General features: G+C 40.3%; 1 protein-coding gene across 3 annotated transcripts in view; it reads left to right on the top strand.

The window, feature by feature from the left end:
* tmem132e (transmembrane protein 132E) overlaps positions 1–27149 on the top strand; it is a 426449-nt gene that overhangs the window by 338342 nt on the left and 60958 nt on the right. For all 3 annotated transcript variants that reach the window (XM_084940922.1, XM_084940923.1, XM_084940921.1), the window contains one exon: positions 15177–15317. In XM_084940922.1, coding sequence (XP_084797048.1) covers positions 15177–15317 — 141 coding nt within the window. The remainder of the gene's footprint in view (positions 1–15176; positions 15318–27149) is intronic.

The raw sequence follows: 27149 nt of genomic DNA, 5'->3' as shown, positions 1-27149 counted from the left end.
ACATCCCCCTCACAGAGCCCCGTAATTTATTTGAAAATATAGATTTTGGGGTTTTTATTTTATAGAGGTCATGTTTTTTGTAATTATTTCATAGATCAAAACACTACTCACATCTAAATTGAGTTCTATTATGTTGGTAGTTAGGTAAGTCCCTCCAGAATCATCTCCCATCAAAACAACTAAATTATTTTCCTGCTTTCCTCTTTTTTCCTCCTCCAGTGAATTATTATCAGATTGGGCAGAATTCTGACTGCTGGGCCATAGTGAGTTGCACATTGTTGACTTTTATTTCAGTCAGAAATGACTGAATTACTCAGTCTGCTGATAAAGTCTCTGTTGGCCAAGCCCTCTTGCGTGGCCTGACCACTCTGTTTATTGTTTAAGGAGGCGTTCTTTCATCTGACTCCGATAATGAGCATTTGGGTTTTTTGCAGCATCGAGCATCACTCTGCCAACTCAACATCTGCAGCAGTTTCTCCTCTGGTCTTTGTGACTGACGACATTGTGCAGCCCTCGTATTGACATTGACACCTCTCTTGTCTCAGGGCCATAATGAGCGTGTTGCATGAGCTTTTTTTTTTTTTTTTTTTCGTTTTTACTGAGGGTATGTGTTTGTGTTGGAGTTAGTGGAGCTGTCTTGGGTGCTGGAATTGTCATAGGAACACAGAATAGAGATTGTGGGGACTTACAGTGCGGGAAAAAAAACACTTTTTCAAGTGTTAGGCAGGTTTTTTCTGTCATTTGTGTTAAGTGCTCATTACAGCAAGTATCTCTACACTGCATTTCCCAAACTCGGTCACCTGTCAAACGTGTCAAAATGTCACATGGCTGAGCCAATTACTGTTACATTTTCATTTTCTTTTATTTATTGATCATCCTTTATATATTCTATAGACCGTACCTTTAGGTCGTCTGTCAAGCCACTGCACTTAACCCTTTAGAGCCGGTCGGAGCAGGCACGCTCTGTTTTGCTTAACTATTTTTAAATCCCGGTAGCTCTGCAACCACGTAAGCTAGCGCAATAATTTTTTTTGCATATGAAACCGGAGGAGTTGTACTTACATCTTATGCCATCAGCTTGTCCTAAGTCACAGTTTCCTTCCACATAAAGCTTTGCAAAAACTGCATAAAAAGCGCTTGCAGCAACAAAAACATAATATTCCAGAAACACGCTTTGCCGATCGGATCAGCTGTTCATAACACTTCCTAGTTGGAATAGACGTCAGCACGAACTTTTGCATGTCCGCCATTACCTGCCCGAAACCGGAAGTGACGTCATTTTGGCGGAAATGTAGTTTTTTTTTACCATCAGGGCCACAGGGCCTATACTGGTGTTTTTAAAAGTTATCTTTGAATTTATGACTTTCTGTGTCTTTTCTGGGATGCTTAGGACTCATATTGCACTGCTGGAAATAGTTTATTTTTATGCATATGCTGCTTTTTTGCAAATTTGCAGTATAATATTTATTTTCGTTTTTCCTGCAGTATATAAAAATTGGTGTATTTCAAAAATAAAACTATGAAGACACTCAAAATAAATTTCCTGTGGTAGGAAACTATTTTGTGCAACTTTTTTGTATTTACAGTTTTGAGGGATAAGCCTCTTAAATTTCTCTAACTAGAAATATATGTTAAAAAAGCAAAAACGATTTTAAATTTTTTTGTAGTTTATTGCACTTTTTTGCAATTTATGTAATTACTATGCACTTAATGAATACATATTATTAAAATCTGGGCTATAATTGTTGTATTGATGTATAGCAACTTGAAATGCTCCCAAAAATGGCACCACACCATGTAAAAATATAATACTGGCGGACTTGGTTCTATGGTAGGTCTTAAAGGGTTAAACTCTACGCCACATTTTTCGCCTTCATTCTAAATAAAACATACATAGGAAATATATTTTTTCCTATGTATGAAATGCAGCCCTCTCATATTCGAAACTCGCATTTCTCGAAGCAAACATTTCCTCCTCCTGCCAGTCTTCATGAGCTCCCTAATCAGCTTATTTGGTAGCCGCGCCCCCCCCAAAAAAAAAAAAAAAAAAAAAAATTAGGTGGTGGCTAGTTCTTGTTTGCTTTGCCACTGCAGAGTCAATAAGTTCCCACCTCATCAAATGTTGCCGCTCTGCCAGTGGATATGCACAAGGTGTCCTTTAGTGCCGGTTTTGATGCACTGGCCACAGCAGTATTGGACAGCAAGAGATAACAGTAATCTTCTGAAAAGCAAAAAAAAAAAAAGTCACATCGCTTTGCACTCGCTCCTTGCTTTTTCCTGCTGTTTATGATGACACACAAACTATACAAACGATACTATTTAGTTAAATTTTGTAAAAATTAGTTGTTTTGCAAAAAGAAAAGCCCTTGCCAACAATAATTCTGCATGTTGAAAAATCATGCTTGGCTACTGTGTTTGGGGAAGTGAAGCCGAGCAGTGATTTACAACTGTCTGCATGTCACTACACGTGAGTTATACCCGTCTCATTATCGCCATAACCCAGTGCATCACAGCACCGACAGCAGCGGACAAGATTCCAAGTATTTTATATCCAGGAAATGTGAACAGACCAGCAATATATATTCGTTCCTGTTTCCTGTTGTGTAAAAAAATGCTTTATGTAAAGGCTGAATGGTTAGTGACAAATGAAAAAGCTTTGATACAGTTGAACTTAAAACTGTAATACAATAGTGTTTTTAATTGTGACTTAAAAGTGGCTCAATGAGGTTTCAAAAAGCAGCAAGAAAGTTTTTTCTAGTTTTATAAAAACATGTCAAGCTGAAGCTGAAAGTTTGTGCACAGCAGAGTATGTAATTGAATTACATGTCATTGGACACATAAAAGCACCACAGCCACAACAGGCTGATAAGGACAGATAAAAAATCTGCACTTATTTTGAATTATGCATACCTTCATGGAATGGAAATTTGTTGTGTATGCAGTAGCACAAGTGGCAAAGTTGTCTGCAAAGTGCCCCCTCAGAGGAACTAATGGAGCTTCTGCCTCCAGATGAGTGAGTGTGTAGGGGGGCAGGGGGGTCTATGGTGGCCAAATTTAGCAGTTGAGAAGAGGTCCCGTTTCTGCTTTAATGCAAAAGGGAGTGCAGCTAATGCCTCCGAGACATTCGAGTGCTGACATTTTAGTTGTTTATTTACTTCTCTGTCTTCATCTGTGCATCGCTAAAGGGACAGCCGCGAAGGCTGACTCTATCCAACAGGGTTTCGTTCACCAATGGTGGCGGCACGAGCGTTCCGTGGGCTGTTGTCACACCATCGGTGATCAAATGTTTGTTTACTATGTCCCACTCGGCAGCATAACACGCCACTTGCGAATGCCAAATACCAGAGTCCAATCTGTCTGGAGCTGACAGACGGAGAGGGAGGTCTTGGTCGTTCCATTTGATAATTTTGACAGGGAATCGTATCAGCCCTCGGTGAAATTCAATAACCAGAGCTGGGAGTTTGAAACACAGAAAACATCGGGGCACATGAAATTCGGCAATCCCTCATTTACCCTGTGACACTGCAGTAAATCGTGTTATTTTACAAATAGGAATGATGATTAAACTGCAAAAAGCAAGACTGTAATAAACTCATCCTTTAAGAGAGCACCATAGCAACGCATTATGAAGTTTCCTTTTCAGTTCCAATTCATATGAAGTCTCAGCTGAACGGAATAAAATAACCCTACCCATGTGGTGTAATATGTCATCATCAGTCATGACATTTTTGAAATATCTTACTACATTTTTCAGCAGTGATTTTTAATTTGGTAAGATGAAAGCATTAGAGGCCGGGTTTAAAAGGCGCTGCTTTTATGTTTGATATTCAAAAAAAAAATGTTTCATCAGTGGAGCGGTATTTACAAAGCCAATACAAAAATAAAAGAGCTGTATAAGATTGAATTCCCAACTATGCTCACAGCTTACACTGCTTTACAACACACCTACGCTTTAGTTAAGATTTTATTTTTAAATAGAACATTTCACAGGCTTGCTGTCCTCTCGTATGAAAGAAGTTAGTACGTGCTACATCAATGGTTGTTCTTGTTGACGTATGTTTTCACATAGAAAGATTGTGACTGTAAAGAAATGGCTGTAGTTTATGGTTTAGGCTTGCGAGGTGAAGTAGGAGCACCTCTTTCATTCAAAGCCATAGTGGGGGGGATGGGTCTGCAACCAGTTGGTGTTGAATCCAGTATAGAGAAAAAGGGTCCTCTCCCAGTGCACATGTCTGTTACACATGTTTGGGCAGCCTTTGACTGTGATGAAGAAACAGATTATGCCCGTGTTCAGGCATGAAGTATAACAATATACTTAATTTTCTGCTTCTCTGCTCCCTAAGGTCTTGTGACAGTTTTCACTCACAGCAAGCCACAAGCTGTAACATCTGCTCTTAAGTAATAACTTCACAGGGCAGAAAACAGATTTAAGATTTTACCATCTTGTTGTGATTGTAGACTACCTGCTGGGTATGATGGATTTATATTATCATTTGGATTGTGCGATTTCTTCATTTGAAGAACTTGTGATGTTATTTATTTAAGAAGTGACCCAAATCTTCAGTTTATTCATTCTATTAGTATACAGAGCTTACGTTGTTCCAAAAAAAAAGAAATAAAAATCACAGTGAGTCAGAACCACGATAGTAAAAGGAAGCCTTTATTTCTGTCTGTCGGAATTTATATATATATATATATGCAGGAAGACGGCAAATGTGAAATGAATGGAGTCAAGCACAGCATGACAAGAAGGAGCTGAGGCAGAGTTGTGTTGCAAAGCAGCTTGCAGATGCAAATTAAATGACATTTGCCAATTGGATTTATTGAAGATTAGCTGAAGTATCAGTATGCTCGATTCTTACTTTGAAAGTAGCGTGGCCACTTGAGATCCTTCGAGTGTCAGAGATAAGATTAGATTCACAACACGCTCTCACTCCCAAACTGTAACATTTTACGCTAGGTGACAAATCATCTTTATATTACGCTTCCGGACACCCAACACGTCCTTATATTACGAGATCGGAAAAATTAGGAAACATGAAAACCGTTTGGAATGAATCTACACATGTACGTTTATTTGACTTAAATCGCTTTGGAAAACACTATCTAACATCATTAAAGTGGTGGTTAATGTTAGGGATAAGGTTATGGATAGGGCTAGGGCTGGAATACATGGCTGGAGCGTCTATTATTGCAGGACCATCGTTCAACTGGATTTCATCCACAACCCATCGACCGCCTTGGGACGTGACAAATCGCCTCGGGAGTGAGAATGGTCTGAGCTTCGGTAATGAGCCAGAAATTTGTTAATCTGTGGCTAGAAACACTAAATGCACCTTTAAAAAAAGTGTGAGCATCCAGCTGTTTCAAAGAACTGACCCTTTGGAAAAGAAGCTATAAATATAATTTTTATAAATATGCATTTTTTTGAAGGAACAAATTTCACATTTGATGTCCCTTTGTTATTCTTTCCAATTGTAGCCAGCATTTCCAAATGCTCAAATGATGACTGGAGCTACTGTTATGACAAAAGTTACAAGACTGAGAGGACTTAATCGCTGATAGATGTTGTAGTTGGATCTTTCCTGTAATTATCTAGCTTACTCCTCTCTTCTTTTAGAATGTGGCTTTATTTTTTGTGTTAATTAGCAGAGTACAGCGAGCTGGAACAAAGCACTGCTGATGTAACCTGAAAAACAAGCACTTATTGCTGGATTTTGGTTTGTTTGTTATGTTTAAGGAAAATTTGGGAGTGTTAATAACAAGGAATGCTCTGTTGTTAACTAAACGTCATATTTATCACCGCGCTGCATTACTCATTTTCACATGGAGGAAATGAATCTGCTCAGTGTGTGCGAACAAGCAGCTGCAGTTTCAAATTTGTATCTGCTTGGTGATATTTCCCCAGTTTCTGAAGATTTTTGAAGACTCTCATTAAAAAAAGTCTGTCCCTGGCAGGTTTCACACTCCCGTCTGGCTTTCCAGCTGTGTGTGAGAAAATCTCAAAGTGTTTACTAGTGAACACAGACAGCAATGGATATCAAAGTGTTTGAGATGATTGATAAGATTATTGCATGTGTTCCAAGAGTGAAGCTATGATTGTCACTTGAGAGTTGCGGTGAATAGTAAGGGAAGCTCTACAGTGCCAGAGAAATTTGGTGGTTATTGACATTTTTAGGGAGTTAAAGGTAAATCCCTCCTGGAGCAGCCTGTGATGGAAAATTCCCTTACAGAGGACATATCACTTATAAAGTTGTTGTCTAATTATTCTAAGGGGATATTTGGTGATCTTACATCATGTGTAGGGTTTGCTTCTGGATAGGCAGGTGACCTCGAGGTGTACAAGTTTTTTGGTAGGTTCTAAAACGTCTGTTTTTGGCAAATACTGGCATCCTCGCAAGTACGTGTAACTAGTGCAATTAAAGTTTTAATGAGAGGCAAACAGACTGTGCAAAAAGTTTGAGTCTGTAATCATTCTGACAGTTTTTATACTATTACAGCATATTAATTCATGACAGTATGCATTATTATTAGGATGTAACTTTAAGTTTTTCTGCAGGAGATCCACAAATAAATAAATAAATAAACATAAGAAGAATGTACATTGCATAGAAATGTATTAGATCACCTGTAATTAACACAAGAAAATGCTAATATTTTATAAATTTGTTAAAAACTAAATCAAACAAACAAACAAATACTGAATTTACATTTTTATGCCCAAATTTGACACACATTTAATCTAGCATAGTACTCAACCACTCAAACATTTTTTCTGTTCAAGAATGTAGCTTAAAAAATGCAGTTTAGCATCTTAATCAAATAATTAGATGCCTTATTACCAGTTTTAAGGGCAGTTGTGGCATAAACCTTGCATTGGGTTGTTTGTTATAGTATGTTTGTTATGTAACCTGTAACTGAGAGATCTACCGTATACGTGAAAACACTGACAAATACAGTTGACTTGGATATGACAACCTCATAGATTATGCTAGCTGGCAAACCTTTGCTCTGATTAGCTCTGGCTAATATTGTAGATGGCAAACCTTAGTTATACATTTATACCTTTTATTGCTGTGTGAAATCGTCGCTGTTTAACATAACATGAGTTCAAATGAGACCTAGCAGCTACGAAGCTACAGTAGGATATTGTAGGCTCTTGTCACAGTCTTAGCTTAGTCTGCCATTATGCTAATGCTGCTTATTTTATGCTAGGTATCAAACAACAAAGGAAACAATGAGTAACAAAATATGAATTGATTGCATCCCACATTTAATCCAATTCTTTAAAATCGCCGTCACTACATATTCTGATGATGTGAAATGTATGTAGGTCAATATTTCTTCAGGGGGAAAAATGTGGTACTGAACATATTGTTGAGCATGTGGGTTGTTATAGCGATTAAAAGTAGGCATCTTTCAAGTCAGTACTGTGTTATCATTAAGGCACTGTGCATTTCAAAGCACAGAAGTCTGTTGTTTTCCATGTACACCCACACACCAGCAGCCTTTTAAGCACATTAACTCTCGATGACACGTGTTGGTATATGTTTTGTGCCGTATCTCATCGATAGGAAGAATTTCATCATGTTTGCACATCCCTGCTGTAGCCACACAACTTCCTTTGTCTGATTTGTGCTGAATAACCCTTTTTACAAAGAACAGTCAGATTCAAGTAGGCTGATCTCTAGGCTCCTCCATTAAAATTGGATGTCACTGTAGAGATTTAAAGAGCGCCTAAAAATGCATTTTTTTTAAAATCCGTCTCATTATGCTGTAGAAGAAATTCCACTTTTGTGACTTCTCTGCCCGTGGGGACATTTTGTTCAAATGTCTTCAATAAATACTCTTTAAGAGGGCCATTAAAGAAAAATTAAAGACTTGCGAACTATGATTTAATCCCGGTTTGCATATTTTATTTATTAACATCAGCCAGTTTGAATAAATTGCAGTGTGTGGCAAGGAAGTTGACATGATTTCTGCAGCGAGGGTCATGAAGACATCGGCCTCCAAAACAATTGATGCAATGCAAAGCAAGCTGCAAAGAAGTACAAAATAATGAGGAGAAGGATACATTTGTATTTGCAGTGCCTTTTAATCATGAAGAAGATGAACTACACAGATACTGATGAGTGCATGAACATCTACAGAAACAGAATGATGATAGAATTTTTGTATTTAAATATGCAAATTAGAAATACATGTTAATTTACATATATCACCAAAACAGATGTCTTGATATCGGCTAAATCCACATTCAAAATTCTTCTTTCTTTCTATTTTTTTGACATATTTAGAGTCAATTCTACATTTTTTTAAAATCACTACATGAATTAGAGAAGAAAAAAATGTCTGAAAATGCATTTTCAGACAAAATATCTAAACGCTGTGTTCTCATATTGGAACAATGCATTTGGGCTTTTCTGCACTTTATACTTCTTTATGCTAGTTTAAAAAAAAAAAAAAAAAAAAGATAAACGAAAAGTACCACTTTCTTGATCCAGCTAATCCCGAATGTACTCCGTTTATCTGGGATTGTCACTAGCAGTACCCCCAGCCTGAGGCTCGGTTTGTGCCGCCTCCTGGAATCAAATCGGGGGTATTTTGTTTACATGGCAAATGTGTTAACCTCCACATCAGGGGTCCAGCTAATCCCAAATGGCTAGGAGAAATTAAAAATGCATCCCATACAAGAGCTCAACTCTCAGGTGGTTAAATAAATTTTTATTTTTACACATATGCAGGTGTCTCCAATGCTGTAGTGTTTAACACATCCGATTGGCCAACAAATGTTGCTGGTATTATTCCAGCCGGAGACACAAATTTGCTTCAGAGTTGTGTCAGGATGGGCATCTGTCATAAAATTGCCAAATCACACATGCAGAGCTGTAACGACACCTCGTGACAAGGGAGCAACCGAAAGTAGCAGTATGTACCACAAATATTGTGTACCTTGGGCGTTTTCTTTTCTTTAGTCTGAAAGATGGCATATTGGAGGAAAACTAGTCCAAAATCTCAGAACACACCACATCATGTTTTTCCCCATCATGGCTTACGTTAGTACTTATGTAACGTTTATAGCAGTGAAACCTCTACACTATATGAAGTACACTGCAAAGCCCCTGCTTAGGTCATTGTGGTATCTGTGTGTTGTGGTCATTTCAATCTTCAGGACAGCGCTCACTATACCCCCAAACACAAGTCAGATTTGATAACTCCAAGGAGATCTTACAGGCAGCTCAGAAATCCAGCTTGGAATGTGTTTACCAAAAGCTCTCCTGTTTAGCAGTCCGTCAGCCATCTCGAAGTCTAATAGGTGTTGCCATGGCAGAAGGCATCTGTGTGGAATGAGTAAGTAATAGCTCTGTCTTAACTGAAGTGGCTCACACTGCCTCTCCACTTTCCCTGTGTAGGAGCAGCAGCAGGGCTCACGCAGATTCTCAGAATTTGGGCGTGCGCTATTGCTGGTTACTGCCTTGCAGCTTTTCCATTTGTAATGCTCTTTCATTAATCAGCATTAACACCGTTCCACAGGGAGCCTGATTCATGTGGTGCTCCCGTGGGTAGTGCTTCATCCCCTCTCATTTGTGGTGCAAAAATGAAGCAAAGTCCGTGAAAAGGACTGTCTGATGAAAAACATCGATGCAGCACAATATGCAGGCTTTCTCATAAGGTGATTAATATGTAGTGGCTTTTATACGCTGTTGGTGAGTGTAGGTTATGAATACAAATACGAGTATTACACGTCAGGGTTGCATCTTTACCAGGAAATGCGCTGGAAATGGGTCTGCGGTACAATAATCTGTAATTATCGTCCTTTATGATCAGTATCTTTACAAGCTCTGCTAATAAAGTAGCAACTGGGTCACCTCATTTAGAGAGCGTCAGAGGGTATTACGCTTCCCCGTTTCAGCTCACATCAAAGGCAACACACCCGATCAGGATGGTTTCTTAAACGTTACATATTTCTGTTTCATCTTCCTTTGACGCACCGTGTCTGATAATTACTGTATTTTCTCTAATGTGTGAGATTTGATGAAAGAACAAAATATGAGCTGCAATAGCAAGAAACATTGTTTTGAAACAGAGTGTAAAATACATCGTCTTTGATGCAAGAATTAATACAGCGCTTTCTTGTAGTTCAGTAATTACAGCATCTGTCAATATTGCGTCTCGCATGCTCGTGAATCATTATTCTTTATACAACCCTTCCCACACACAGTCACTCACAACAAACACGAAAAAAGTAAAGTATCATTTTTTTTCAAGATACATTTTTCAAATATATACTTTATATAATCTTGACTTAAGATCTACTTACTAGCTTTCTCCCAGCTTTCACCCTTAGATGTTATCAGTGATCGGACCTGCTGAAGTGCAGAAAGCCATGCCTGACCTTGGCTTCTGTGGAGGCGAGCATGTGAAAAACAAGAACATGCAGTCTGTAGGTTGAAGCAGAGCCTGGATTGTACAAAAAAGAGTGATCTCAGGCAAAGTGTTGCAAATTAAGATGTCCTGGAAAAAGCCTCACCCTGTTACCTTTTTGTACCTCGGTCGAACCAAACTTAACCACAGAGAATGCAAACCAGAAAATGGTCGTATGAAAGATTTTGTAAGGGTTTTGTAAGATCACAAAAGCAGTGTTTGCAGAGTGGTGGCAGTAGTTTGTATCTTTCTCAAACTGCTGGCAACCACTGCAGCTTGCTAGCCAACAATACAGTCACTATAGGGCTGGGGTAGGCAACTCCAGGCCTCGAGTGCCAGTATCCTGCAGGTTTTAGATCTCACCCTGGGTCAGCACACCTGAATCAAATGATAAGTTCATTACCAGGCCTCTGGAGAACTTCAAGACATGTCGAGGAGGTAATTTAGCCATTTAAATCAGCTGTGATGGATCAAGGACATCTAAAACCTGCAGGACACCGGCACTCGAGGCCTGGAGTTGCCCACCCCTGCTATAGGGTATTCAATACAACCCCATCATGGGTCTTTGTAGACATGTGACCACAAACCGGGTAACATTAAAAGTCATTTTGTCCATCACCAGTCATGGGGATGATGTGGGATCAATAAGGCCCCAGTCATGCAAGCTGAGAGACTGGTCATTAACCATCTGGGAACCACTGTTCTTGAGGGAAAAGGGAGTATTCCCCATATGGTTGTGAGTGGTTCCTGGAGGTTAACGGCAGCCACTGGAAAAATAATTGCTAAAGTCCCAGTTACACAGACTGGTCAGTGATCTCCATTTCCCCCCAGTGATCCGCCTGTCGCTGGGAATACACATTTTCCCTTGTGACTGGTGGTTGCCAGATGGTCATTGACAGGTCGGAAGTGTGTGAATAAGGCCTTAGTGAATGCCTAGCAGATAGCTCCTGACAAAGGCTGCCTGTGCCTACACGTTAGTCAAAGCAGTCAAAACCCGTAATCATGCATAACTTGAAGCATCAATATAGTTTTAAGAGTTTAAAAAAACAAACACACAGTCATCATGAGCGGGAAACTGGATATAGTGAACAGAACTGTTTGTACAAGTCTGCAAACATGTTTCTTTGTGCTCTGAAGTTGGAGATTTTGACATGAGAGTCTAAGGGCTTTGAGATTGGGCCACAGTTGGATTTTATGAAATTAGTTCAAACATTTAAATACCTTTTATGTATTTAAAACCATTAAAGATAAAAGATAATCACTGTAATTAGTTTAATACTATAAGAAGAAAGACATTTTCTGCATTTGTGTGCCTATTCTGGTTAAAGAGGGAGGAACAACTTCAGCTGGAAGTCAGTTGCTTTCACAAATCATGGATGAGTGGTCGATGCAATGAGCGCAGGTTGGTGAAGCAAATGGAAATACCTCAGTGAGACTTCAGAATTTTTATCTGTCAGAGAAATAGATGCAATGATCTGATAGATGTTGCAGGGGCCTCAAACTTTCAAATGGAAATGAGACACTTGGGAGAAAAATATGATTTGGGTAATGCTTTCATGGAGTCTGTCCGGAAAGAGATGTTTGTCAGAGTGATGTCATGATGGGAAGAGAAAAACAACGGTATGTTTCTGTAAACACGGGAACAATCATAAAGATCACCAGAATTTTACTTTAACAGGAGAGCAGCAAGTGGCAGTAACATAGTCCTAATCAGAGTGACAACCTCCTAAAACTACATAATAATATTACATCGTTATTTATTCTTTTTCACAGAATACAAAGTAGTTGCCGAGCATATGCAGGCACATTTTCAAAGTAGACTAACATAGTAATGAATAGTCTAGAAGACATAAAGCACAGAAGCAAAAGCCAAAAGCATTAATAATTCACTTCTGTCTTGTGTTTCATGAAAATGAAACCATCAGATCAATAATCTGTAGTGGCTGCATTTGTCTAAGAATGAGCTCTGGATTTTTTCCATGTTACATCATTTGGGGCATGGCTCTGTGGTCAAATAACCAGAAATCACAATAACTGGGAAGACAAAAGCTGCTTTAAAAAGAAATAACAACTAAAAAATTATCTCTGTAAACACTTTAATGAAATATATCGGTAAATTCAAAGGTGTCTGCTATCAGACAGTGGTATTTTGTAACAACTCACTAGAAAATTTAAAAATGTCGCCCAAAAAGGTTACCAATAGCACGAGAAACCAGGTGATCTCAACAACTGATGGGTAAAGTATGACTATAAAAAGGTCTTAGGAGCTTAGAAACAAAGTGACTTCTTTAAGTTTCATAAAGATGTTTCGCTCATCCAAGAGGCTTCTTCAGTTCTGAAGCCAAATAGTGGAGAGTCCCGGGTATTTAATCCCTAGTGGGGGCTGTACCTTAAGAGACTCGTTGACCCTCTATTATTAAACATATGCTTCATCACATGAGCTAAGGTGTGAAAAAAGCGTGGGTCATTATCAACAGTGGTTTTGAGTGAAAACACTGTGAGACCTTGCTCCACCCAATGTGATTTAATGAGGTCACATGATGCAAGATGTGAGTGGGAGTTGAGGAGCCTGGGAAGCGATCTCAAAAGTGGATGGTAGGTGCAGACAGTTGGTATTGTAAGACATCCCCTTTGCTCAAAGATGTTCACAGTGGACATAGACACGGCCTCTTTCACGTCTCTTTCAAACCATCTGTCCAAAATGTGAACACTGGCATCCTCAATAGAGTGACCTTTAACCTTTAAGTTCAGATGTACAGCTGCATTTTGTCCTGTCTTATATACAGGCCTGATTTGACACTGGTGACACTATTGAAGGCAGGCTATACAATTTTAGGTTTAGTTTGGTGAGACAAAAAAAGGAAGTGAAACCACAGGAGTCCCACAAGAGAAAGCACTTAAGTAAGTAAGAACAGGAAATCAGGACAGCATGCAAAACAGAGGGAGAGAAAAACAAGAAAACACATGAGACAAGCAAAATGGAAACATTACAACAACAAAAAAAGAAAGGCTATCTGTTAAACCAAAACAAGGATCAAATCTTGGGGAAAAAAACACACCAATGGATGCATCAGGAGTAATTTTGTGTTCCCGTTGTTGCCTAAAGACATGCAGAGCAGGGGAGCTGTGGATTAAACCATCAAAATACCTTCCAATTAGTGTGCAGTCCGCTCTAACTCCTGGGCCGCGGACCATCCTGAAAGAGCATGTTGTCATTTAAAAGCAATCCTGACTGCACAGACCCACTCACTTTTATTTTCTTATCACGGATCATCTTTCAGCATTAAACAAAGCATAAATCTGCTGCTGCAACTGGAAATCATATTGCTTCAAATATTTATGAACTAAATTTAAATGCTGCAGGACTTATGTATACTTCAAATCACAACATTTTACTGGAGAAAAGGGAAACAACTGTGTCGCATGTTATTGTAGCTTTACTATACCATAAAATTCAAGAGTTCTACCCATTTATGTAGCTATTTATGTGTTTACTGCGTTAACTATTTCATCTCTCATCCCTTTTTTTCTTCTTTTGGTGTTAGTTGTTGCTCCGGCAGGCACGCACAATCCTTGAGCAGATGTTGGGGCATGTTTTTGTATAGCTGCAGCATGCTACAGCTTTATGCATTTGCATAGTCTTATTTTGTATGCATCTATAGCCTCTGCACATCTGGTTCACTGTGTATAAAATCTCTGCAGACAATGCAGCGTTATGAATGTATATAGAAGTGCATGCACGTGCAGATTGGTTGGTGCAGCCATGCGTACATGACTGTATGTGTGGATGAGTAGGATTGCGGATGTAGATGTTTGGAAGATGCACACATACAGTATGTGCATTACATTTACTGTTATTACTTCTTTGGCCCTTGGGTTATTATGTAGAATAGTTTTGGAGATGGGGGAGAGAATGGGTTTTATTTACAGAACTATGTAAAGTTCTACAATATTTATCAAGTGAACTGTGTACGTGTAAATATTATAAATAGTCTTAAAAAAATATCTGAATTCATTTTAAAGCCTAACAGGGGGGCAGTAAAACACTGCAGTGTTCACAACACTCCACTCAGTACACTTTAGGGTCTGGCCTTTTTAATGTGAATACTTGAAATATTAAGAGGCAGCAGGGAGTATGTTTGGTTTCCAGGTTCAAACATTCTTCCTTGTTGCAGTGTCCTGCAGCAACAAACAAGCCAAAAATAAAAAAATCAAAAAATCAAGGACTCGTGTTCTGCTGGTAACCTTGACCTACCTATAAAGTGTGTTCTCCCTGAAGAGCTAAGGGCTAAGGAAGGAAGATTGCACATGAGACTCAGTCGACAGTTTTTAGGAATTTTAAAGGTGGCTTATTTTGTTTTAATGTGAAATGCAGTTCAGTAAAAGTTCAATGGTGTGTATGAACTTTCTCAAAAAGCATGTGAACCGAAGCTTGTGGCTTTCAGGTGTTAATTCGAAATGAATATCCAGTGGGTTCAGTAAAAAGCTTTGTAGATCTGATTTTGCAGAGAGTGTAAGTGAGCACTCTGACCTGAAGTGCTCCTACCTTTCTGCTCTCATGTATCACTGCACTGTCATCTTCATTCATCTTTGTTATTGATTCATCTGTGGAATTGCTTTTGCCATGACGCAATCCAGGGAGGAGGCCTGTAGCACAGAGAGGGTATCCACCTCTGACCTTGCACATAAATCATCCCTCTTAATAAAATTGACCTCCTCCATTATTTTTTCTCTCTCGCCATTTCCTGCAGGGTCAAAGCTAAAAAGGGGGTAAACCTGCTCCAAACCAACTCGAAGAGCCCCCAGTGGAAGGTTGAATGGGAGGTGCAGTCTGGCGCCAAGCATTCCATCACCACCATCGATGTGAACAAGAACAAAGCAGTCAAGCAGGGGTAAGTCAACAGCCCTGGGCCTAAACACACTGGCTCTGTCTAACCAACTACTGCTGCTGCAGCTGTTGATTTCTGCTCCTGCTCCAGCTACACAGAGACGGTGGTATTTGTCTTCCTTAACTATGGACAAAAGATCTATTTTCCTTTGACTAATCAGTCATAGTTACCTGATGAAAGGCAGCTTCTAAAAGCATATGCTCAGACAGAAGATAAAACACACCATTGTCCCAGTGACTAAAGCACCCGCTGCCTTATAGGCCAAAGTTAAATGAATGAAGATATTATCTGCTTAGTCTCACTACATCTGCCGTCAATTTAGTTTACGTGGAGAGATGAGGTAGATGATTGTGACTGCTGGCATTAAAATACCTTTGAGATTAGATCTTGTCTGAGGTAATTGCACCTCAGGCTTCTCAAAAGAGTAAAAACACCACCCAGTCGTGGTCCTGTGGTGTCTGATGGGATAGTAATGGACTCTGTGTGGCCAGATTCTATGGTAAATGCAACTTGGTAAATAAAGTAGAGCTGCAAAGAGATTTGCAAGCTTAATGCAGTCTAAACTGCATACAGCTTAATGCATTCGTTAGCATGCGTTTAGGAACAGCCTAATTGATTTGTCCGGTAAATGGAGGTGAACCGTGTACGGGATGCTCCGATAACTTTTCTTCCACACACTTAAAGGTCCGATTTACCGAAAACAATTCAAACTACAGTATGAAATGAGGCCCTGCAAAGAGGATTTGCTGGTTTGTTTTAGTGCCTGCGCGGTGTGTTCCTCTGTCTCAGTACAACAGAGGTAATAAGTAATTAAGCTGAAATTTGATACTCCAGTCAATGAAATGCTATAATTAAAAAGCTCAACAGGATCTTGTTCATAAGCGATGATAAAATGGAACGTCAGGTTGTCAGGTGGATTGGTGCGTACAGGCCAGCAGTAATGCAGGGATTGCACTAGATCAGGCTGGTAGGGAGAGGGGAACTGAGCTGAAATTAATAGGTTTCAATTAGATTAATGTTTTAACACCAGAGCCCCAAACATTACAAAACTGCTGGGGGGTCATTCTGACCCCGCCCTGCAAGAACAGAAGCAAAGACAGAGAAGAAATCATTTCTTAAAGAAATTAAGTTGTTAGAAATATGTGAGATTAAGTTTTAGGGCTTTTATTATTTTTACAAATGATTTCGTTACAGTTCAGAAAGGTAAAAGTTATTTACACCAGACCTCATTCAGCGACCATGCTGTTCCTCCCCAATCTGCAGCCCTCCGCCTCATCAGCTCTGCTCCTCAGGCCTGGGTGCCCTGCTCCAGATTTCACCTTTTACTCGTTCAGATTAGCCCTCCCCCCCCAAGGTCCCCCCCACTTCTCTCCAAACCCAGCAACCCACCCGGCTCTCTGTGCATCCATCATTGACTCTGATCCAGACCAAATATATAACAAAATAAGAGGAAAATAATACAACTGAAATTTGTTACAGGCAGGTGAACAAAGATCCGAATCATATGCAATAACAGATAATTAGAAGAGCAACATCAAAAGCAGTCACACTGGCGAATTTTTCAGTCCTTTGAAATGGACTCAAAATCCCCCCATCATGAGTCATCATGAGCTCTGGGTGGTAATTGAAATGTATCTGTTGGATAGCCGGGCTCAGCCTTAGAAATAAGATGTGGATGATGTTCACAGTGAAGACAGTGTACCAAAAGGCACTAGCTGAGGCGGTTTGGACATGTGATTAGGATCCCGCATAGGTGCCTTTTCCAGAAGGTTTCGGGCACGCCCAGCAGAGCTGGGAGGAGATTCCAGGGTAGACCCAGAATACACTGAAGGGACTATATCATCCTCCCTGGGAGTGTCTCAGGATTCCCCGGGAGAGGCTCTAGGAAAATGTTGCTGAGGAGAAGATCTAGAATATCCTTCTTAGCCCGATGAAAGGAAAACGAAAGGAAGGAAGGTCATCATCATTTTTTAAACGATTATTTCTTTGGTGTTATGGTTCTAATGGGATGCACTGTCAGTAGAGATTCTGGGTTTTTACAGAGTAATCTTTAAAAACTGTCCAGGAGAAATGCTTTAAAATAAACCTAAAAATCTATTTGCCTCATTATTGTTTTATTGGTAAAAAATAAAAGCAAAACATCTGAGCAAATGCACAAATATGTTTAATTGCTTTAACGTTGGGTGCACACACCCTGTAAACAGGTGCTTCCACAATAACACAGTGAACATCCATTATGGGTCTTTACAAGAGTGCAGTTCCCCCTGCCTGCGAGCTTGATCCACTGAGGGAAAGCAACTAAAAATTAGCAACTATAAATCACATTATGTGATGTGTTCAATTTATTAAGACCTGAAGGACTGGGAGCTTGGCTAGAGACGTTAGCAACTGCTGGTCTATATATTGGCATCCCTGCGGAGTCCTGATGGTTGGGAGGAGGAAAAGAGCAGCAAGGAAGAAAACAGAATAACTTCACCTGCGAAAGAGGTCCACCATTTCTCTCTTGTTTATTTCTTAGTGCCTCCTTAGCGACAGCCGTCCTTGCTATATTTAGTGACCCATGTCATGTAGTCTTTGCTACCCTGTCACCATGTGGGAAATGTCCAGTTGGGGGTCAAGCATGGACAGAAAAACAGTGTGTCACACTGCATTTTCTCAAAAACCAAGTCAATTGAGTGGCCACCTAGAGCAAAACCACCAAACAATGAGCCTCTAAAGTCAAGCAGTGGAGTCGGGGATTCATGCCTCATTCCCATAAAATCGATTGAACATGAGCTTGAAATCCGTTTTATATAAAAGGCACCCACGCCATGTTGAAAACTGTTGTGAAATTCGTTCACATTGCTTATATTTGGGGTTGTGATTTTTTACGATGGTATTTCCAGACAGTTCGAACACTAAATTGAACTCGAAATTACTGATATGCTTTATTAATTATGTACTTTGTGACAAATTATTTGTATTCATAGATATAAGAATACATTTTATTTTATGTGTCTTTAAAAATGATCAAAGAGTTAAAAAAAAAATAAGAGTAAACAAAAATAACTCTCAAGTCAATCAAAGCCAAATCAAATCTATCTATCTATTTATCTAGATATAGAGATAGAGATATAGATATAGATATATAGATATAGATAGATAGATATATATAGATATATCAAACTGTTGGCTTGTTTGCCATTTTCACAAATGTGGCAAAGCCGCTTTGCCTTTTTTTTTTCTTTTATGTTACTACTGGGCAGCATGACTCATACAGAAATTCAGGAAATTTGAATGCACAAGTCGTTCTATCTTTACTTGAGACAGAAATAGCATTTTGACAGTGATTGCTCTCAATCTAGGAGGACAAAGATTTGGGATTCAGCCCTGATAATCAGCCTGTCTGTCTGCTGGAGTTGCCATGTTTCCCCTGGGTCAGAGTTAGCTTTCTCCTTATGCTCTTGTTTCCTCCAGCAGTCCAAAGACATGCGTGTTAGGCCACAGTGACAGAGGCTTAGATGGACCAGTCAATGACCCACAGGTAATCGCCAGTCACTAGGGAAAAGTATGTATTCTGCAACCAGCTGGGGAATGGCTACTGGAGGTTACTGATAGTCATTAGCGTGAATTTGATTCAAATAAGCAGAAGATGCTGCACCAAAACTCTCCTTGGCTGGTTGCTGCAGTTGCCAATAGGTGGCATGGAACACACTCTCTGAAGAAGTAAGTAAATGTGACTGGTCTCTATGTCTGTCTAACCGGAGCCTAATCTAGTGATTGCAAGTGGTTGTCAACTCCTGTGCCCATCATAGTGCCATAGGTTGGACCACTTGTAACCTGTGAAAGCAGAGATTCACCATACCTCCCTACAACAAGTGATCAAGAAAGTAGATGAATGAGATCTAATAACCATTATTAATTAATTTGCAGCTGTGCTGAACTTGGGTCAACTAACCCAAACTAGTAAAAGATGTCTATTAGTGAGACAGAAAACAGCATTTTCTCATTTAATTTAGTATTGACTACTCTAAAGTAAATGGATGTATTACGTGTTTAGTTGCAAAAATACAACTAAATTGGCATTACTTCTTTCATTCTGACAAAAACAAACTGACAAATGTTGCCATACAACCTGGTTACATGTATTTTAATGGTGTCTTTTGGGAATGACTTATCACGCCCACATTTCTTTAAGCAATCTTTTTTTATTCTATTCTTGACTAAAGGAAGTCTGCTCCTTCCTCTTTTTACTTCTTTGAGCTAAATCATGAAAGTAGGTGAAGATTTCTTACATTTTAAGCAAGACTCTATGTGCAGAAGCCTAAGACTCAAAGACTTTACAGTAATGAGCCCAAAAATACATGAATACTCAAGACAGTTCTTTCCCTAATCACCCAATTAAATGTGGTAATAGGGAGAAATCTATTCTGTTTTCTAAGTTCAATAATTGTTCTCGTTCATATGTTTTGTTTTGTTTTTTTGGTTACCACTAAGCAAGTCACCAGTCTCAGTCAGACACATGCACAAACACGCACTCTGCTAAAAACACAAGCATACACACAGCAGCATCATTTTGCATCTCATTGGCGAACACATCTGAGCACCAATTCTGTTAGAACATCTGGTTTTGTTTACTCAAAATTACCTGAATCTGAGGAAATGGGGTGACAATGTTTTCCCTTCAGGGCGCGTTGTTGATCTCTTCATCACTCTCCGCTCTTTGTTATTCTTTTGCTGTCCTCATCAGCTCGCACTTCAGCCGGCGCTGGAATTAGTCAACATATTTCTTTGTCTGTAACCCTCCATCTGGAACGGTCCCGTTCTAACAGCAGCTCGTTGATAACACCACATGAACCGATGCATTATTGATCGCGGTCAATGGGTTTCAAATGAATAATGTTCTTGAAAACACTGTGGCAATGCCTCTGTCATTTAATAAGATGTTTCTTAGTTCAGTTTAATAATTCAGGGTTAAACAAGAGAAGCAGGGAAAAGACTCTGAGAACATTTTTAAATGCCAATATTGACTCTTAACAAAGGCTTCAGGAGGACAGGCGAGTACAGTGTTTTGCAAAGCTGCTTCGTCGTCACTGATGTTTGCCTGTTTTTGACTCTGCAAAGGAGAGAAAATGTGTTTCTTAGCACAAAAGGCGTCCTCTGTGTACACATACTGTTTCCACACTCAAGTAAGACTCTTTCAATGAACACAATGCACGGTTTACTTTGTTGGCATGTTTTATGATCCAGAAAAGTGCTTTTTCCTGAGATGTGGGGAAAAGCAGCAGCTGAAAAGCAACTCAACTCAGTTTTAGGAGTTTTTAAGGCCCCAAACTTTAGCTGTTTGTTGGTGTATGTGAGCATTAGGGCTTTTTAAAAAGTCCTTTAATAGAAATAAAGAAACTGGATTACACAAGCGTGTCATAGCTTGTCAAAGGCATGTTTTTCCACCCGTAAACTGTCATTCTAGTCAAACAGCACATGTTGAAGTGTTGTTTTAAATTTTAAGCAAACTTTGACTTTTTTTAAATGTTCAAAAAGTCATACTTAAGGGCTGTAGTACCATTGACTTAAGCATGAACCATTTTCAACTCTTTGTTCATCGTTTTTGTTCTCCTGCTTTTGTAACCCTGCCTTGCAGCGCTTTGATCCAATGAACACTCCCTGTTAATCAGTTCAAACAGACCTTTGATCAAAGAACGAAAATCCTCCTGAGCTCTGAAAAAGCCCCGAGCTGCAGCTTTTAAAATATATACTTTGTGCTATACACACAGAACATCATTAAGTTAATGGAGACAAGGCCAGACTTTCTTGAGCCATGGTTTCTCCCTTCGTTTAGCCCTTTGGTGTGAAATCACACATTTAAGATTTCACCGCCCACTAATATTTAAAAATGCCTTTGTGTTGAGTTTTGTGACTCCATCATTAGCTCAAGTGAGTCATCGTGAATAATTGCATGATAGCGTTAAGAAGGGGAGGTGTCCATGGATCCAAAAAGTCCATCCGGGCTTTCTTTCCAAATGGTTTACATCTTCAAGGAGTCGCTGTGTGGAAGCTCCGACACTATCTAGTTTGACTACTTCATCACAGTCTGCTTTTTGTACAGCTGCATTGTTGGACTGTAAGTCCACTTCTCGAAAACCAGTCACATGGTTGTGGTACTTAATATCCCGGACGAGGCTACAAATCACAAAATGTATGTCTTAAATAATTTGGTAGCACTTTATAATAATTTTACACCATTAAGCATTGTTAAGTCATTAGTAAGTGCTTAAGTCATCATTTATACAGCATTACTCCTCCTTAGTATTCTATTAATAATACAGATATTATTATGACCATGTTTTTGTGATTACTATTAAGATTCTTACTAGCAGTGATGTAGCGGCAGCAATAGCTGTACATGGTGTAACATTAACAGATGGATAAACATACCAGTATTTATAAATGACACACTAAGGAGGAGGAGTGATATATAAATGATGAATTAAGCACTTGTAACATATAACATAATACCACATTAATATTTTTCATGCCTTTAGCTTTTGTTTTGTATAGATGCTGGTTTAAAAACTAGAAAAACAACTAGCTTAATTATTAGTGTAACTATTATTACTATTAGTTTCTCATTTTTCCTTTTATGTATGTATTTATTAGTCTGTTTTTTAATGGGCACACTGTACATTAGTAACAGACCTGTAACTCATCAGTATTTCCTGGCTGGATAATAAAAGCAAAATAAAAAAATGGATTTATCATATAAACATACAACATTACAGATATTTAAAAAAAAATGACATACCAACGATGGCAACAGGAGGACAAAATCATCTCGGTGCTCACAGAACTGATTAATACAACCATATCTATAACGGGCATTTAAATGTTGTATGTATTGTCTATAATATCAGAAATAAGGCAGTATGTTTAGCGAAAAACGGAGTAATCTCTGCTCCTGTAAAATAAAAAAAAATGACGATGGTTATTTATTGAAAACCTTTTAAAGTTCTTTTTTATAAAAACTGTAACAAGTTTAAACCATTTAGACCATGTTGTAACATAATAATGAATATGGGAGATGTGTGGACATGTCGTTTTGTTTCTATATAAAGTCAGCCAGAATAAATGTAATAATGAAACTTTTTAAAATTTAGAATAGAATAGAATAGAATTCAACTTTATTGTCATTGCACATGCACAGGTACAGGGCAACGAAATGCAGTTTGCATCCATCCAGAAGTGCTTTAGTGATATAGATATATTACAATATATATTAGCAATAATATAGATATGTAAGTATATTACAGAAATGGGTCTATTATGGTATGTTATAATGTACACGGTATGAAGTATGTTGTGAATATTCTATAACTATAGGTATGTACAGGCTGTAGTGAGTACAAGCTATGTACAGGCTATGAACAGGATATAAATATGAAAAACTGTACAGAATATGAAATAAATAACTTTACAGAAATCTGAGATATACAGTTATACAGAAATGGGAACTATGCAAGTTGTAAACAGTTGTGGGGTTAAAAATTATCGTATGTACAGAATGATTATTTACAGAGCTATACAGTAGTGCAGTTAAGATAAATTAGATATGTGGATAATTTCTACAGTATCTATATAAAGTGCTAGTGGTTGTGAGTGGTGGTTCAGTCCATGTTATTATTGTGTGTTTGAGGGTACAGTTGTCCATTGTGGGTGTGTGTATGTTCAGTCCATGTGTTAACGTGGGTCAGATGTCAGGAGGCAGAGTTCAGGAGTCTGACAGCTGTGGGGAAGAAGCTGTTCCGGTACCTGGTGGTCTTAGTCCGGAGGCTCCTGTAGCGCCTCCCAGAGGGCAGGAGGGTGAAGAGTCCATGTGATGGGTGACTGGGGTCTCTGATGATTTTCCCAGCCCTTTTCAGACACCGCTTCCTGTAGATGTCTTTTATGGCAGGAAGTGGTGCTCCGGCGATGCGCTGGGCAGTTTTCACGACCCTCTGCAACGCCTTCCGGTCCGAGGCAGAGCAGTTCCCGTGCCAGACTGTTATACAGTTGGTCAGGATGCTCTCGATGGTGCAACGATAGAAGTTCACCAGGATGTCTGAGGACAGGTGGTTCTTCCTCAGAGTCCTCAAGAAGAAGAGGCGCTGGTGAGCCTTCTTGACCAGCTTGGAGCAGTTGGTCGTCCAGGTGAGATCCTCGGAGATGTGGACTCCCAGGAACTTGAAGCTGCTCACACGCTCCACAGCCGTCCCCTTAATGTGGATGGGTGGATGTGGGTCAGCATTCCTCCTGTAGTCCACGATGAGCTCCTTGGTCTTCTCGGTGTTAAGCAGCAGGTTGTTTGTGTCGCACCACTCAGCCAGACGATCCACCTCCTCCCTGTAGGCGGCCTCATCGTTGTCACTGATGAGGCCAATCACCGTGGTGTCATCTGCAAACTTAATGATGGTGTTGGAACCATCAGCAGGTCTGCAGTCGTGGGTGAAGAGGGAGTAGAGGAAGGGGCTCATCACACAGCCTTGTGGTACACCGGTGTTCATTGTGATGGTAGATGAGCAGTGGTTATCCAGCCGGACATGTTGGGGGCGGTTGGTCAGGAAGTCCAGTAACCATTTGCAGATGAGGGAACTGATGCCCAGGTCTGTCAGTTTCCTGATGAGTTGTGAGGGGTGGATTGTATTGAACGCTGAACTGAAGTCTATAAACAGCATTCTGGCGTAGGTGTTGTTGTTGTCCAGGTGTGAGAGGACAGAGTGCAGTGCGATGGAGACTGCATCCTCTGTGCTCCTGTTCTGGCGGTATGCGAATTGGTGGGGGTCCAGGGTGGGGGGGAGACAGGATTTGAAGTGTGCTAGGACCAGCTGCTCTAAGCACTTAGTGATGATGGGGGTGAGTGCTACTGGGCGGTAGTCATTGAGGCAAGATGGGTTGGAGTTTTTGGGTATCGGGACGATGGAGGTGGATTTGAAGCAGGCCGGTACCACAGCGTGGGCCAAGGACAGGTTGACTATGTCTGTCAGCACTCCTGCAAGCTCCCCAGAACACGCTCTGAGAACACGCCCGGGTATGCCATCAGGGCCTGCAGCCTTGTGGACATTGATCCTGCTCAGCACCGCTCCTACATCGGTGGGGGAGAGAGTCAGAGGTTGGTGGTCTGGCGTCACGTCTGCTTTGGTTGTGGTTGTGGGGTTCCCTCGCTCAAAACGAGCATAAAAGTTGTTGAGCTCGTTGAGGAAGGAGACATCAGAGGATGCGGGGGAGGGTTTGGTGGTCCTGTAGTCTGTGATGGTCTGGAGTCCTTGCCACATGCGTCGGGGGTTGGAGTTGGAGAAGTGTTCTTCTACCTTCTTTTTGTAATGGTGTTTGGCTTTTTTGATGCCCTTCTTTAGATTAGCCCTGGCTGTGCTGTAGGCGTGTGCATCTCCTGACCTAAAGGCGGTGTTGCGGGCCTTCAGGAGGAGACGAACATCCCGGTTCATCCAAGGCTTCTGGTTGGGGTACATGGTGATCCGTTTCTGGGTGGTGACACTGTCTGTGGTTTTGGAGATGTAATCCAGTACAGATGAGGCGTACTGGTCCAGGTCTGTGTGGGTGAACGTATTCCAGTCTGTGTTTTTAAATCTGTCCTGGAGCACTGCGTCTGTCCCCTCTGGCCACACTTTAATTGTCCTCACAGCAGGTTTCACACGTTGGATGAGTGGTGAATACCGAGGTGTGAGGAACAGGGAGAGATGGTCCGATTGTCCAATGTGGGGGAGGGGTGTGGCTTTGTAGGCTCCAGCCAGATTGGAATACACATGGTCTAAAGTCTTGTCTCCTCTGGTGAGGCAGGAGACATGTTGGTGGAATCTGGGGAGGACTGTCTTTAAGTTGGTGTGGTTGAAGTCGCCAGCAACAATAAAAGCAGCCTCGGGGTGTTTATTCTGGTGTTTGTTAATGGCTGCAGAAAGTTGCAGGAAAAAAAAAAAAGTTGCAGAAAGAAATTTAAGACTCAAATTAAAGTTTAACTATGATTCGCAGGTATTTGTGATCGTCTACAGCTGGAGTTTGTCTCCTAAAATGTAAATGTTAGGTTCCTCCACAGAATGGCCTCATTTGGTGAAAAACACACACACTGATTTAGATCCCAATTAAAATTGTTAGAAAGTGGATCTAATGAGGTACACTACACATACACAGTGAGTTGAACGAGTCTGGTTTGATTTAGTTCAGCAGGAGAATTAATTAGGGCTAATATAATTAGGTGTATGTTGTTGTGATGGACGGGTTACAGCAATGGGAAATCAGGGCATCAATGCAGGACAGTGACAGCACTGACATTTCAAAGTGAACCATCGGAAAATTGTAAACGGGAGAAAAAGTCACATGAGTGGGTCTGCCGTGCAGGATTTCCTCCAGAAAAGTAGCTAACGCACACGGGGACATTCATCGGATGAAGCCGATTGTTGTAAAAAATGTGTACCAAAACACACTAGAGCTGACACCTGTTCATTGATTTTCTTCCACTTATCTAATTCAGGGTCATTCGGTTGCCACCGGGTGAGAAGCAGGGTAAACACCTGGACAGGTCCGCAGTCTATCACAGGGCCAACACATAGAGACAGACAACATTCACACTTACATTCACACCTATGGGCAATTTCAAATCAGCAGTTAATCTAACGTGCATGTGCTTGGACTGTGGGAAGAAGCCAGAGGACCCGGAGAGAAGCCATGCAGGCACAGGGAGAACCTGCAAACTCCACACAGAAACACCCCAGGTGGCCCGTGGATTTGAACCAGACCTTCTTGGCTGTGATTTGACTGAGCTGACTGTGCATTTCTTTGTTTTTAAGATAATTTTTCTGTCTGTAATACAGCCAAGCAGAAAATGAAGTGGCATTAACTGGTAAGACAAAAATCTAAAGTGAAACATGAATTTCATACTCTGGAGTTGTTCTGTGGAGTCACGATGCAGATAACAGCAATGTAAGGAGGCAGAGAGGCCATGTTAAGCCATGTGGTAACAGATAGCAGTGCCATAATTCCTCAGATCTGCTCTTTGGATTCAGATCTAAAAACTAATGTCATATTGTCAAGTGAATCTACAGCTCCTTTGAGTCAAAAAATCCGAGCTTTTCTTCTGCAGCTCTCAGCTACAGTTTCATATTTTGCAGTTCACTCTCATAAAAAAGAAGTATGCCCTCTAACCTAAACCACTGTATTGTGAACACCATTTTCCTTCCCTCCAGCATGGTGGCAGGCAACATAGTATTGAGCGGCTGTACCTGCACTCACTCTAGTGGGCCGTATTGATGACAGTTTGAGTGTGTCACAGACAGACGGAGGTGTTTGTTTTCACTGAGTGATGTCGAGACAAATAGGCTGAGATCTCATCTCAGTGTTCCTGAGAGGAACCTTTTGTGGGCGGACGGTTGTACATGGAGTTTGATCCAGCTTTCATTAAAAGCCTCTCAGACTGAATGCTGGGATGGCTTTCTGCTTTTTGTGAAGGACAGATAGCTACTGTTTCAGTTTTCGCTAAAGGTGAAGCTTGGGTGGGGTGATTCTTGCAGCAGCTGGAAAGAGAATTAATTTGCCTCTTCACCACCAGCGAGATTGTTTAATGTTAGGCTTGTTGAACCTGAGGATTACAAGCCCAACATGCAGAATTTTCATAATAAGAAGGCCGCTGTGGTTCTTGAATCGTTGGCATGGTTGTGATTAGGGATGGGTATCGAAAACCGGTTCTTGTTGAGAACCGGTTCCCACTGTTTCAATTCCTTGGAATTGTTTGACATTTTTACAAACGATTCCCTTATCGATTCCAGTCGCGCCGAATGACGTCACCACGTTGCGGAACGTCATTTACCTGGCAGG

The sequence above is a fragment of the Perissodus microlepis genome, chromosome 10 (genome assembly GCF_051167445.1).
Source record: "Perissodus microlepis isolate ML-2025 ecotype Zambia chromosome 10, ASM5116744v1, whole genome shotgun sequence".
Taxonomy (NCBI): domain Eukaryota; kingdom Metazoa; phylum Chordata; class Actinopteri; order Cichliformes; family Cichlidae; genus Perissodus; species Perissodus microlepis.
This window is presented reverse-complemented; position numbering and strand designations above follow the sequence as displayed.